General features: G+C 40.4%; 1 protein-coding gene across 7 annotated transcripts in view; it reads left to right on the forward strand.

Moving 5' to 3' along the window:
• The window catches only part of pcm1 (pericentriolar material 1), a 170,187-nt gene that overhangs the window by 129,165 nt on the left and 26,246 nt on the right, over positions 1 to 14,776 (forward strand). For all 7 annotated transcript variants that reach the window (XM_041207250.1, XM_041207340.1, XM_041207506.1 and 4 more), the window contains 4 exons: positions 1,547 to 1,688; positions 2,116 to 2,238; positions 8,223 to 8,359; positions 11,773 to 11,907. In XM_041207250.1, the coding sequence (XP_041063184.1) occupies positions 1,547 to 1,688; positions 2,116 to 2,238; positions 8,223 to 8,359; positions 11,773 to 11,907 (537 nt within the window). The remainder of the gene's footprint in view (positions 1 to 1,546; positions 1,689 to 2,115; positions 2,239 to 8,222; positions 8,360 to 11,772; positions 11,908 to 14,776) is intronic.

Here is a 14,776-nt window from a genome sequence, read left to right on the forward strand (position 1 = left end):
GAGAGTACAATTAAAAGAAAGGAAAAAATATGAAAAATTAACAAGTGAAAAATAAAAGAAATTAAGGAACCATCAGCATTAAAGGAATAGGGAAAGATGAAAACATGAGTGAATAGAAGAAAATGTGGAGAGCAAAAGTAAGGTTATGGTGGCAAATAAACATTCATGGATAAGGGGCAAGAGTGTGTGAAGTGCTAGTGGAGAGTGCATATCTGAGAAGTCAAGAATGAAGAAAGAAGATGTTGAACTGCAGAAAATGACAGTTGGATTTCATACTTGCTGAAAATTTGACAACAGGTTAATGACTCCATAGCCTGGACAGCAGAGAGGGACTTTTGGGAGGAAGGGAGAAGAGAGCCCATTGAAGCGGGAATGGAAATTCTAAGAAAAAGAGACAGACTCTTGGACCTGGTTAAGTGAGTGCAAAATTTTGGGAGGGGGAAGGAGAGAGGATACTATAAACTTGCATTCATATAAAACTCCCATGACCCAAGTATGTCCCAGAGTGCTTTACAGCCAATGAATTGCTTTTGAGATCAATTTGTTATTTAGGCAAACATAATAGCCAATTTGTGTATAGGAAGGTATCTCTCAAATAATGAAATGAACGAATAGATAATGTCTACTACATTTGTTGCTCCCAAATTGGTTTTCTTTACATTGGAGAGACCAAACGCAGACTGGGTGACCGCTTTGCAGAACACCTTCGGTCTATCCGCAAGCATGACCCAGACCTCCCTGTCGCTTGCCATTTCAACACACCACCCTGCTCTCATGCCCACATGTCCGTCCTTGGCCTACTGCAATGTTCCAGTGAAGCTCAACGCAAACTGGAGGAACACCACCTCATCTTCCGACTAGGCACTTTACAGCCTTCCGGCATGAATATTAAGTTCAAATTTTAGATCATGAACTCTCTCCTCCATCCCCACCCCCTTTCTGTTTCCCCCTTCCTTTTTGTTTTTTCCAATAATTTATAAAGATTTTTCTTTTCCCACCTACTTCCATTATTTTTAAGTGTATTTCCATCCATTGTTTTATCTCTACCGTTTAGCCTATTTCGATCCCTTCCCGCCACCCCACCCCCACTAGGGCTATCTGCCTTACTCGTCCTGCTTTCTACCCTTAATTAGCACAGTCCTTTAGATAATATCACCACCTTCAACACCTCTTTGTCCTTTAGTCTGTGACATCTTTTGGTTATCTCCACCTATCTGGCCCTCTATCCAGCTCCTCTTGTCCCCTCCCCGCTTAAACCAGCTTATATTTCACCTCTTTTCTATTTTTGCTTAGTTCTGTTGAAGGGTCATTTGGACTCAAAACATTAACTGTGCTCCTGTCCGCAGATGCTGCCAGACCTGACTTTTTCCAGGTATTTTTGTTTTTGTTTTGGAATAGATAATATGTTTTGGTGGTACTATTTGAGGGATAAATGTTGCCCAGTACATTAAAGAGCAGAGTAATTCTTTCAAATAATAAATGTTAGTTGTTGCATTACACATGCAGCTGAGTAGTATTTCATTATGTCCCCTTTAATATGTTATAGGAAGTCTGTGGAAAAACCACTGACCACCAAGCTCGGATAGATCTTCAACAGCATGAAGATGCAGAATATGTAGAATCCTTGGAAAATGCCAGCATGTTGTCTACTTCCTCCAATTTAGAACCCTTTGCTAATGATGATCTAGGTAAGCTTTGCAGATAAGTTTTAAATTTTAAACTGGACAATAAACTTTTAACGAATGTAATGGATCAGATTTATATTTCCTGTGTTTAATTAGTTACCTCACTGAATGCCACACTGGATTGTATTGTAATATATTCATTTTAAAAAATTGATTTTGAATGTGAAGTTATATTTTAATATAAATACTGAATTTGTTGGTAGATTGCAGTTTCCTAATACAGGTGTGTAATCTAGTCTTCTGCATTTCTAGTCTATATCATAAACACCTTTCCTAGCTGTTGACATGACTTCAACATGCTCACCTCTAAAATTTAAGATTTGAAGTATCCCTTTATAACTTGGTCTACCAATCAGTGTTTTAAACATATGCAGAAGTAGAAAATGTCCATCTGCCTTTTTTCTCTTACTTGTGCTTTTTATGAATACAGGTAATACTGTCATTCACTTAGACAAAGCCCTGTCTAGGATGAGGGAGTATGAGCGCATGAAATTTGAAGTTGAAAATAACCAGATTGTCAATGTCTGTACCAGTGCCGTCGAATGTGCTGAAGGTAATTTGGAAAGAAATGTTCAACATCAAATGACATGAAATTATGCAGAAACCTGCATTTGGTACATAAATAATTTGGTAGCTGGTAACTTTTCTTGCGATCTACCTGGATTTTAACAGATTTGTGAAAGACAATCTATGATGGAAGTAGCTTGTGTGCAATTGTTAAGTAATATATGAACATAGGAAATAGGAGCTAGAGTAGGCCATTTGGCCTCTCAAACCTGCTCTGCCATTCATCTAGCTCATAGCTGATCATCTACCTCAGCGCCATTTTCCCGCACTATCCCCATATCCCTTGATATCTTTAATATGTAAAAATCTATTCATCTCCATCATGAACGCACTCAGTAACAGAGCCTCCACAGTCTCCTCGGGTAGAGAATTCCAAAGACTCATCACCCTCTGAGTGAGGAAATTCCTCCTCCTCTCAGTCCTAAATGGCCCACTCTTTTTCTGAGACCTTGCCTCCTAGTTCTTCTAGATCCCCTCCCCTCACCAAACCTGGGGAATATAAGGCAACGGTCTTGATTTTTGATGTTACAACGTACTTTGATTTTTAACTTGAACTGTGTTGTTTGTTAAAATTAATGATGTTGCTTGCCTGGTATTTTCTTTCTTTGAAATACTTCAGTTCTTTTCCATTGTCTCTGTCAGAAATAAAGGACAAAACAAAGTTGTCAAATTCAGTGATGGCTGAAGACTTTAAAAATTATTTTGAGAGATGTGGGCTTTGTTGGCTCAGCCAGCATTTCTTGCCCATCCCTAGTTGCTCTTGATGTATCAGAATAGTTGTTTCCCTCATTTATTTCATTTCTACCCTCAAGTAAATAGATAATCATCTGTGCAAGAGGAGAGCAAGATTCAATGATAAAAACAAAAAAACTGCGGATGCTGGAAATCCAAAACAAAAACAGAATTACCTGGAAAAACTCAGCAGGTCTGGCAGCATCGGCGGAGAAGAAAAGAGTTGACGTTTCGAGTCCTCATGACCCTTCGACAGAACTTGAGTTCGAGTCCAGGAAAGAGCTGAAATATAAGCTCCCTCCCCCATCCCCACCCCCTTTCTGTTTCCCCCTTCCTTTTTTTTTCCAATAAATTATAAAGATTTTCCTTTTCCCACCTATTTCCATTATAAAAAACCCCCACTAGAGCTATACCTTGAGTGCCCTACCATCCATTCTTAATTAGCACATTCGTTTAGATAATATCACCAACTTTAACTTTAACACCTATGTGTTCTATTGTACTATTGTCGTTGACATCTTTTGATGATCTGCTTCTATCACTGCTTGTTTGTCCCTACAACCACACCCCTCCTCCACCTCTCTGTCTCTCTATCTCTCCGCCCCCCACACACACACCTTAAACCAGCTTATATTTCAGCTCTTTCCTGGACTCGAACTCAAGTTCTGTCGAAGGGTCATGAGGACTCGAAACGTCAACTCTTTTCTTCTCCGCCGATGCTGCCAGACCTGCTGAGTTTTTCCAGGTAATTCTGTTTTTGTTGAGCAAGATTCAATGTCTGTTAAGGACTTAAGATCACCTTAAATTGGTGTCCTCTGGTTCTCAATCCTTCCACTAACACGAACAGTTTCTTCCTATCCTCTCTGTTAGACACCTCATGATTTTGAAGACCTGTTCAAAAATCTCTTCGTTCTTTTCCAAGGAGAACAGTCTCACCTTCTCCAATCCATCCATATAACTGAAGTTCCTCAACTGTCGAATTTTATTCTTGTGAATGTTTTCTGCTGCATCTCTTAACACTTTAATTTCCTTCCTAAAGTTGGTGCACAGAACTGGATGCAATATTCCAGTTGAGGCCGAACCAGTGTTTTATACCAGTTTATCGTAACTTCCTGGTTTTTGGATTCTCTACCCCTGTTTATAAAGCTGTGGATCCTGTAAGCTTTATTAACAGCATTCTCAACCTGCTGTTCCACCTTCAGTGATTTGTGTACATATGCCCCCTCACTGTTCCTGTGGCCCTGAAGAAGTTTACCCTTTATTTCATATTGCTTCCCTTCGTTCTTCCAACCAAAATGAATCACTTCATACTGCATTGAACTTCATTTGCTACTTATCCTGGCAGCCTACCTATGTCCCCTTGAAGTTGATTACTATCCTCCTCACAGTTTATATTATTGCCAAGTTTTGTCATTGCCATTTATTAGACATTTTTTGAGGATGTCACTAGGAGTGTAGGTGAAGATGAACCAGTAGATGTAGTATACCTGGATTTCCAAAAGGCATTTGATAAGGTGCCACACAAAATGTTAATGCATGAGTTATGGCACATGGGCCGGGATTTCCTGGTCGGTGGGCGGGGGCGGGGCCCACTCGCCGACGGGTATAATGATGCGGGATGACGTCGGGCGGAACACCCTACGTCACCCCGCCTCATTTCAATTTTCAGGTCGGTGGAGGCTCAGCCGAATCAGCTGTGCACCCGCCGACCTGTTAGTAGCCAATTGAGGCCATTGACAAAGTAGTTAAAGTAATTAATGGACCTGCCCATCCAACCTTAAGGTTGGCGGGCAGGCCGGGAGCCCTGGAGGGATTCAGAGAAAGCATGAAACCTCATCCACGGGCGGGATGAGGTTTCATGTAGGTTTTAAAATTTTTAATAAAATTGTCAATGAAAGTGATGGACATATCCCAACTCATGTGACAGTGTCACATGAGAGGACATGTCAGGGAAATTTATTTCTTTTTTAAAAATTTTTTCAGACAGGAGCTGATCTCCCTGAGGCAGCACTTAGCCTCAGGGAGATGAGTGCACTCTTTCACTCAGCTCAGGGAATCCCCCCCACCTGCACAGGGGGTGCATAACACTTCCTTGCGGACATCACGCTGGGTGGGCCTTAATTAGCCCGCCCATGTAAAATGGCGGCGCGCCTCCACACACCCACTCCTAAACTCTTTCTCCCCTCCCTCCACAATGGGGGGAAAATTCTGCCCATGGAGTTGGAGGTAATATATTGGCATGAATAGAGGGCATATAAATACTGTGGTTACAAGAGCAGGTCAGAGGCTAGGAATCCTGTGGCAAGTAACTCACCTCCTTGACACCCAATGCCTGTCCACCATCTACAAGACACAAGTCAGGACTATGATGGAATACTCTCCAGTTGCCCGAATGAGTACAGCTCTAACAATACTCGAGAAGCTTGACACTATCCAGGACGATGCAGCCCGCTTGATTGGTACCACAGTCACAAACATTCACTCCCTCCACCACCGATACACAGTGGCAGCAGTGTGTGCCATCTACAAGATGCACTGCAGGTACTCACTTAGACAGAACCTTTCAAACCCACGACCACTATCATCTAGAAGGACAAGGCCAACAGATAGATGGGAACACCACCACCACAAGTTCTCCTCCAAGCCACTCACCATCCTGACTTGGAAATATATTGTCTTTCCTTCACTGTCACGAGGTCAAAATCCTGGAACTCCCTAACAGCACTGTGGGTGTACCTACATCACATGAACTCCAACGATTCAAGAAGGTAGCTAACCACCGCCTTCTCAAGGGCAGTCAAGGATGGACAATAAATGCTGGCCTAGCCAGCGATGCCCACGTCCCATTAATGAATAAAAAGCATGTTAATGGGTAGGAAGCAGAGAGTAGGGATAATTGAAGCATTTTCAAGTTGGCAGGCAGTGACGAGTGAAGTGCTACAAGGATCATGCCGGGTCCTCGGCTGTTGACAATTTATATTAATTAAAGAGACATAGAAAATAGGAGCAGGAGTTGGTCATTCGGCCCTTCAAGCCTGCTCTGCCATCCAATTTAACCATGGCTGATCCTCTATCCCAACGCCATACACCCGCTCTCTCCCCATACTCCTTGACGCCTTTAGAGTCTAGAAATCTATTTCCTCCTTAAATATATTCAATGACTTGGCCTCCACATCCTTCTGTGGCAGAGAATTCTACAGATTCACCACCCTCTGAGTGAAGAAATTTCTCCTCATCTCAGTCCTAAATGACCTACCCTGTATCCTGAGATTGTAACCTTTTGTCCTAGACCACCCCCCCAGCCAGAGAAAACATCATTTGTGTATCCAGTCTGTCCAGCCCTGTCAGAATTTTATACGTTTCAATGAGATTCCCTCTCATTCTTCTAAACTCCATTGAATACAGGCCTAGTCAACCCAATCCTGCCATCCCAGGAATGAGTCTGGTGAACCTTCATTGCATTCCCTCTATGGCAAGTATACCCTTTCTTGGTAAGAAGACCAGAACTGCACACAGTACTCCAAGAGTGGTCTCACCAGGGCCCTGAACAGCTGCAGTAAGATATCCTTGCTCCTGTACTCATCCTCTTGCATTGGAGACCAATGTGCCATTTACCTTCTAACTGCTTGCTGCACCTGCATGCTTGCTTCCAGTGACTGGTGTAGAAAAACTCCCAGGTCCCTTTGTACATCAACATTTCCCAATCTATCACCATTTAAATAATACTTTGCCATTCTGTTTTTACTACCAAAGTGGATAAATTCACACTTATCCACATTATACTGCATTTGCCATGTATTTGCTATTCCCAACTTGTCTTAATCTCCTTGAAGCCTCTTACATCATTCTTGGTCTTGGATGTTATCAGACTTTATTGACAGTACAAAGCTAGGTGAAAGGAGATTATAGAGGCTGCAAAGAGATGTAGACAGTTAAGTGAGTGGGCAACAAGATGACAGATGGAGTATAATGTAGGCAAGTGTGAGGTTATTCACTTTGGAGTAAGTCTTTTGAAACCTCAGTGCTGATGTTCAGAGAGACTTTGGTGTACTCATGCAAGGAAAACAGAAAGTCAACATGCAGGTATAGCAAGCAATTAGGAAGGCAAAAGGTATGATGGCCTTTATTGCAAGAAGCCTGGAGTATAAGAATAAAGAAGCCCTTAGTGAGACCACACTTGGTGTATTCACTAGTACTGAGACTACAAGATCTTGTGGAACTGCTTAAAAGTACTATTTACTGTGTAAAGTCATTCTGGTGTTGAAGTGTAATTGTGTTATTTTTTTGCTTTATTCTTATACTAAACGTTTACTCTACCATAAAATCATCACAAGTGGTCGGGGCATCATTTCCTGAGTTCAGAACCTCTCCTCATACTATACAAATTGCAAAAACCATTTTGGCAGCTGTTTCAAGTTTCCCTCTAGGATTTGGCCTGTTCGGCATTTACCATCAGCTGTGCCATAACGGCATGAGTCAATGAAGGTGGCAGGACAGGTTGAGAGTGCAGTTAATAAAGCATACATTATCCTATGCTTTATTGATAGGGACATCAATTGCAAGAATAAGGAGGTTATGTTAAACTTGTAAAAGCCACTGTTTCGGCCTCAAATGGAGTATTGCACCCAGTTCTAAGTGCCGCACGTCAGGAGGGATGTGAATGCATTGGCCACTGCAGAAAATATTCATGAGAATGGTTCCAGGGATGAGTAACTTCAGTAATGAAGATAGATTGGAGAAATTAGGACTGTTTTCCTTAAGGAAAAGAAGGCTGAGAGGAGATTTGATAGAGGTATTCAAAATCAGGAGGGGCCTGGACAGAATAGTTCAGGAGAAACTTCACACTCATGAAAGAATCAAGAATGAGGACACCGATTTAAGGTAATTGGCAAGGGAAACAAAAGTGATGTGAGAAAAAACTTTTTTACACATTGAGTGGTTAAAGTTTAGAATGCACTGCCTGAGTGTAGTGGAGGCATGTTCGATCGAAACATTCAAAAGAATATTAGACTGTAATCTGAAAAGGAAGAATATGCAGGGTTACAGGGAAAAGGCGAAAGAATGGCACTAATGAATTGCTCATTCGGAGAGCTGGTGCAGATACAATGGACCAAATGGTCTCTTTCTACACTCTAACAATTCTGGGAAATCTTCATTTAAATCACTGCTGTATTTTTTTTCAAATAACAAATGGCAACAATTTATATCTATGTACTTTTTCTTCCACGATAAATTCAGATGGGTATACTACTGGAAACAGCTGTATGATAGATCACATTACTGATGCTTCTGATGTTACTTGTCCTCGCATAGACACGCAACAACTGGACAAACAAATAAAGGCTATAATGACAGAAGTAATCCCATTTCTGAAGGTGAGCTGCAAATGAAACACAAGATTTTAATGAAGTATCCACTTTTAGAGTTTTATCCTCAATTTTTAACAGTTTGAAAACCTTAAATCATTTTTATTACAATTCCCAATGTCAGGGAAATGTAAATATGAGGTTTGGTCAGCTGTGAGAAGACATGCATTTTATTTTAGTGCTTAGTTGTGCTGATAACATTTTTAATCAGCCTTCACAATTAAGTGAATGGGATGCTATCCAAACAAAAGAAATCATTGGGATTCTGTCCCTTTAGAGTTTAATGCACAGAAGAAATTGGTCCTTCCCTGGCTGCATATGGTTTTATCTGGTAATGCACCTCCACTGTTGCCAGCAACAGTTTTGCTCTGTTACAGTTATATGAAATGAAAGTTCTTTGTCACTTGTTAATGTTATTTACTGTTTATAAAATTAGTTTACAACTAATTTTTTGAAGTTTTCCAATTTCTGCATTTATTTTTAAGCTTGGAATGTTATTTTCAAGTCAAGCTAACTGAACCTTTTTAGTCAGTACATTGGCTTCTCTTTGATGCCGGTCCATTATGCACAAACAATCGTTTTTTGATACATTATATTTCCGCCTGTATTCTGGCTACTGGTCTTAAATTCTGTACTGCTTACCTGACCTGTTCGCCATCTTCTGCTTCCAGCGTGCTTATGATGTCAGTATTTAGACCAGGCTTATATACCCCTCGTCCTAATGCTCTTTGTATTAGTAAAAATGTTTTAAGCTTAGCTTTCTTATTTACACCATTCAATCTGCACTTGCTTTTTTTTTCATGCTGACCATTCTTCTTGTGACATCCTCCACACACAGTTGGAGATAAGCTCACAACAGGTCACGTTATGGGAAATGACACAAAGAGACAACTTCCTTTTGAGGCATTTTGACTTTGATGCATGTTGGTAGTGAATAATGACCCAGCAAGTTGTATCCTGTTCTCACACAGAATGAAACATTTGTGTGTGCGTTGGAATGTTGGCCCGTTTTACCTTCTGGGCAAAATTATTCAAAATTGAAGTTAGTGAGTTTAATACAAAAATACTATTCTCTGGACAGCCATTTCTCTTGTATAATTGTTCTCTGATTTTCAGTATGTTTAAATATCAAAATTGTTTGAGTAATGAACTGAAGCACCATTCACAAGATAGATATGATGAGGAAGACCCATCTCACCACCTCCATCTGAACAATAATTTCTCCATCCTGACCTTTTGCTTCCACATGAAATTAACTTTCCTTTGCCTTCTTCAAGGAGATGACTATAGGGTGGGATAGATTTGCTAGCGTGCACATTCGTGACATTGGGAGATGCTTGATGAGCGAGCCTGGTACTTTCCTGCCATTTTGCATATTCATATCACCCCTTATGTGAAGAACTTCCCAACATTCAACCCAAATTTGTCTATTGCTAGTTTGAACTTTTATTCTCTTCCCTGCTGTCACATTTATATCTTGACAATATCGTCCATATTTACCTTTTTGGTGTTTGATTATCGATCACTGAGGTCTTCATTTTAGTTGCCTTAAGGTTGAACTACCCAATTCTTGTTTTTTCTCTCAACTTTACCCCTCTGCTGCAGATGTGCACCATGGCTCAGCTGTTCAGTACCCAGTATTTCAGTGTCCTTGCTGTGACAAGCTGGATGTAATATTCATAGTGCAGTTTAAGGTTGAGTAGTACATCTTTTTAGCCTGATATCTTCTGAGTTGCACTCTACTCATTTGGGTACATAATTCTACATTTACTTTGATTCTTGCTCTGCAGGGATTGGATATTTTTAATGCTCTGTTGTCTACAAGATCTCCTTCAACTTTACTCTTAAATTATTAAGACATAATACCTCAATCCAATTGGTGCTTTATTCTTGCGATTGCACTCAGCATAATATCTAATCGTGGTGCATAACAGAACACCTGATATTCATTGGCAGTTCATCCCAACAAATTAAAATTCTACATTTAAGCTTGTCCCAAAATTGACTGGACCTTGAAAGCAATAATGGACACAATAATTTGCAAATCTGGGACAATCGCTGATTCCTTTCTTTTACCCCATTTCCAAGTGGATGTGGCCAAGGGAAAAAGAGGAATATCATAGTTTTGAACAAAAGCTGTATAAACCTCCACATTATCGCCAACCATGTTTATCTTTTCAGAGTTTATCTTCCATAACCATCTTGCATCAGTTTAGTTTGGAAAACATGCTCTGGTATCTTGCTTCACGTTAGCCACCTGACAATTAATTGCTCAGAGACAAATGGGGCATTAATCCTTCTGAACCTCAATTTGTACCAATTGCAATATTTGTGTAAGATGGTGCTCATGGTTGCTATATTTTCAGTTTACTAGATCTAAGCACTGGATATTGATCAGCTTTGATTGACCTAAAATCCTGTTCCACACACCAGGCTTCCTTTAGGAACTGTTGTTCAGTTTCGTTTAGGACAGGAATTGTTAATTTTTCACATTGTCTCATAAATCCAAGGTGGAAAGCCATTTCTTCTGTGTAGGTTACACCAGATTTTTCTTTTATACTTGACAGTAATTGCAGCTTACAGCCCACACTCCAAGGAGGAACCAGTCTTTTGAAAAATTGTCTGATCAGTGCACCCTCCTTTACTATCCTGTATTAACAATATCTGCAAAGTTGCTAACTGGCACGAACCACACATTACCCAAAGAATCATTATTTGGACTTAACTATTATGGATAAAGTAGCCTTTTGTTGATCTATTCTGGTGCCTGAATCAGTTCAGGCTCCAAGAGCCTCTCTCCTTTTAATCGGATACTCTAGGCCGCCAGTGGACTGGCAAAGATACTGAACATAGGAAGAAAGAAAACTTGCTTTGTAGGGGCTTTCTTCATTCTTTGAAAAGGATGTGCTCTTGCACTTCCAACTCTGATATTCTAGAATGAATGTGGACTTCTAACAGAGTTGTTCAAATAAAGTGATGCTCACATGGATAAATGTTTCATATTGCACAAGAGTGGAAAATCAGGTGAGAAAATGTCACCTGGTATCAGATTTGGAGGAAATTTGACCTTTCATGTAATTTTCTTAGAAATTATCTCGTGTCATGTAAACTCCTGGAGTGGAATAAGATGGAAGACAACCATGGAAGATTAATTACCTTTAATTCTCTCTGCCTTTAGGTCAGCAGTAACACTGTTCACCAGACAAAAAAATAAGCCTTGTGAAGTTCAAGTTTGAGAAAAGCCAATATTTTTACACAGGTGTAGAATTTCATTTTTTCTGTCTTTAGTTAGATAATCCTGATCTGTGCATGAAGCTTGAACTTAGGCCAGAGAATGAAAAAACAATATAAGTAAGCTAACCATATACCTAATTATAAAAAATGCAATTTTTAGTTTTGTTCTACTGTTTGCTTCTTTTCAGGAACACATGGATGATGTGTGCTCCCCACAGTTACTAACTACTATTGGACGCATGGTCCTGGCCCTTACACAGCAGAATGATGAAAGCAAGGAATTTGTCAAATTCTTTCATGAACAACTTGGAGCCATACTTCAGGTTTGGTCTTTACGAGCCCATTATGTTTTAATTTGTTACAATATTTTTGAAATACACAAAACATATGGTCCAGATATTGAAATCGTCATCAGTGTTTATTTGTTTCTGGACATGCTAGTGGATTAATTAGTATTGGGAGGGAAACAATCCACATTGTAAGCCAATGTTCCCTTTAAGCTGAATGGCTTTGTAGCCACCAAAAGCCCCTGCGCACATGTAACTCAGAGGCCAACATGTACACGTCACGCACAAGAATTTAAAGTGGCCACACACTTAAATCACCCATGCAATCCAAAAAAGAAATAGGTTGCCGTAAGTCAAAGCATGAGGAAAGGACCAGCAGAACATCTAAGAAAGATGAAGATAGTTACCCACATAAGAGTACTGTGCGTGAATGCATGCAGCATAAGAAATAAAACTTGATTTAGAAACAGAAATTCACTGTAAAAGGGCATGATGCAGTGACCATTACCGAGCCCTGGCTACTGAACATGATCATGTCTGTGACCGCTTTAGAGGACAATATGTTTGCAAACCAACATAGCAACAAGCCAGACTGCATGTAATGCTGAGTAACAAACTAGAATCAGTTAATAATTTGATAGCATGGGAACATCTTGTAAATAAGATATAACAGCCCAGATTTTGCAGGAGGCAACCATGCTCACTGCTGGTCTTGAGTAAAGGTGCAAACTTCCATGATGGTAAGGGCCAGAATTTTACTTGCATGGAAGGAAGCTGCAGCATGGTCCTGCAATGGGCAATGGTGTCTAACTGGGGAGAAAGGAATGGATCATGTGGTGCAGTGAATAGAAGCCGCATCTACAGAATTCACGAGAATGGTTCCAGGGATGAGGAACTTCAGTTGGAGTTTGTTGGAGAAGTTAGGGCTATTTTCCTTGGAGAAGGAAGGCTAAGAAGAGATCTGATAGAGGTCTTCAAAATCATGAGGTGCCTGGACAGAGTAGATAGGGAGAAATTGTTCCCACTCATGAAAGAATAGACACAAAAGGGCACATATTCAAAGTAATTAGTAAAGGAAGCAAAAGTGATATGAAGATAAACCTTTTCATGCAGCAGGTGGTTAGGGCCTGGAATGTGAGTGTGGTTGAAGTGGTTCAATTGAAGCATCCTAAAGGGAATTAACCTGTTATCTGAGAAGGAAGAATGCGCAGGATTACAGGAACAAGGCAGGGAAATGAATGTAGGTGAGTTGTTCAGTTGGAGAGCCAGTGCAGACACATTGGGCCAAATGGTGGCCTCCTGCACTGTAACGATTCCGAGAGAATCCTTCAAAAGTAAATTGCTGCAGTGCCTGTCACAGATTCATGTTTAAAATTCATTGGAACAAAAATTTGTAATAAATTTAATCATTTTAAAAGACATTTGGGAAGTTAGATAGACGATATTTAAAGTCCTGTATGCATTTAAACATTGAAAAATTCTGATAAATCATTTTGGGGACTGTTTAGCTCAGTTGGTAAGTGCGTGCTTAACGACGCCAGCAGCACAGATTCAATCCCATACCCGCTGGAGTAATTCTTGGGGCTTGCCTCTTCTTGCTCCATAATGATATGGCATCATGGAGCTGTGATTAACAACCCCTGGACAAAGAAAGAGAAAGAAATAAATCATTTAAAAGGTCTGATAATTAAATTTGAGGAGAGTTTTGAAAATTGAAATCATCATTCTGGTACTGGTGTGCTCGTAAATATTTGCCAACTGTCTCTGGGGGCTCTTTGTGCCTGCAAATAGCAGGCCTAAATGTTGTGACGAGAAAAACTGAGAAATTAGCCTAAATTTTTGCCAAATTAATTTCTTCCATTTTACTTTAAAACAGAAAGATTTGCACTTATGTCAGACTTTTTATGACCATCACATGTTTCAAAGTGCTTTACAGCCAATTAAGCACTTTTGCACTGTAATCACTATTGTAATGTAGAAATCCTGGTGTCAACTAACTTGAGAGTGAGTGCTATCAAGGAGTGCAGATTAGCCCAACACAACCCCAGCATTGCCACAATGTGCACACTCGCAAAGTTGCTGGCCCTTCCCTGATGCAATGACAGTCTGAGCAATTACAAAAGGGTTAATTGAGAATCACAAACAATGATAGTTGTAATGTGAAATCATTACTGAGACTAGCTTTCAGTTCCATATTTTATGAATTGAATTTAAATTCCACCAGCTCCCTTGGTGGGATCTGAGTCCATGTCCCCAGAACATTGGCCTGGGGCTCTGCATTACTAACCCAATGACATTACCACTACACCACCACCTGTACAGCTACAACATAGGCATCTATCTGACAATTTTCCACATTCAGAAAGGTGCCTGTGTTGTAGCTGTACTGAAACAGCTTAGCTAAGGGCACGGCTTATTCTGCAGCATAAGTCTTCAGTGCTACAGCCAGGATATTGTCAGAGCCCACAGCCTTTCCCGTCTGCAGTGCCTTTGACCGTTTCTAGATCTGGTTTCATGTGGAGCGAATCAAATTGTCTGAAGACTGTTAGTGATGGTGGTGTCCTCAGGAGCTGAGCTAGATCATCCACTTGGCACTTCTGGATGAAGCTGGTTGCAAGTGCTTCAAAAGTGGATGCTGGAGATCTGAAATTTAAAAAAACAGAAAGCGCTGTAAATACTCAGCAGGTCTGGCGACATCTGTGGAGAGAGAAACAGTTAAAGTTTTATGTGTTGATTTTCCATCAGAGCTGCAAATGCTCCAGCCTTGTCATTTGTACTGACTTGCTGGGCTCCATCATCATTGAAGATAGGGATGTTTTAGGAGCCACCGCCTCCTGTTAGTTGTTTAATTTTCCACTTTCATTCATGATTGGAGTGGAAGGACTGCAGAGCTTTTTACCTGATC

The sequence above is a fragment of the Carcharodon carcharias genome, chromosome 1 (genome assembly GCF_017639515.1).
Source record: "Carcharodon carcharias isolate sCarCar2 chromosome 1, sCarCar2.pri, whole genome shotgun sequence".
Classification (NCBI taxonomy): domain Eukaryota; kingdom Metazoa; phylum Chordata; class Chondrichthyes; order Lamniformes; family Lamnidae; genus Carcharodon; species Carcharodon carcharias.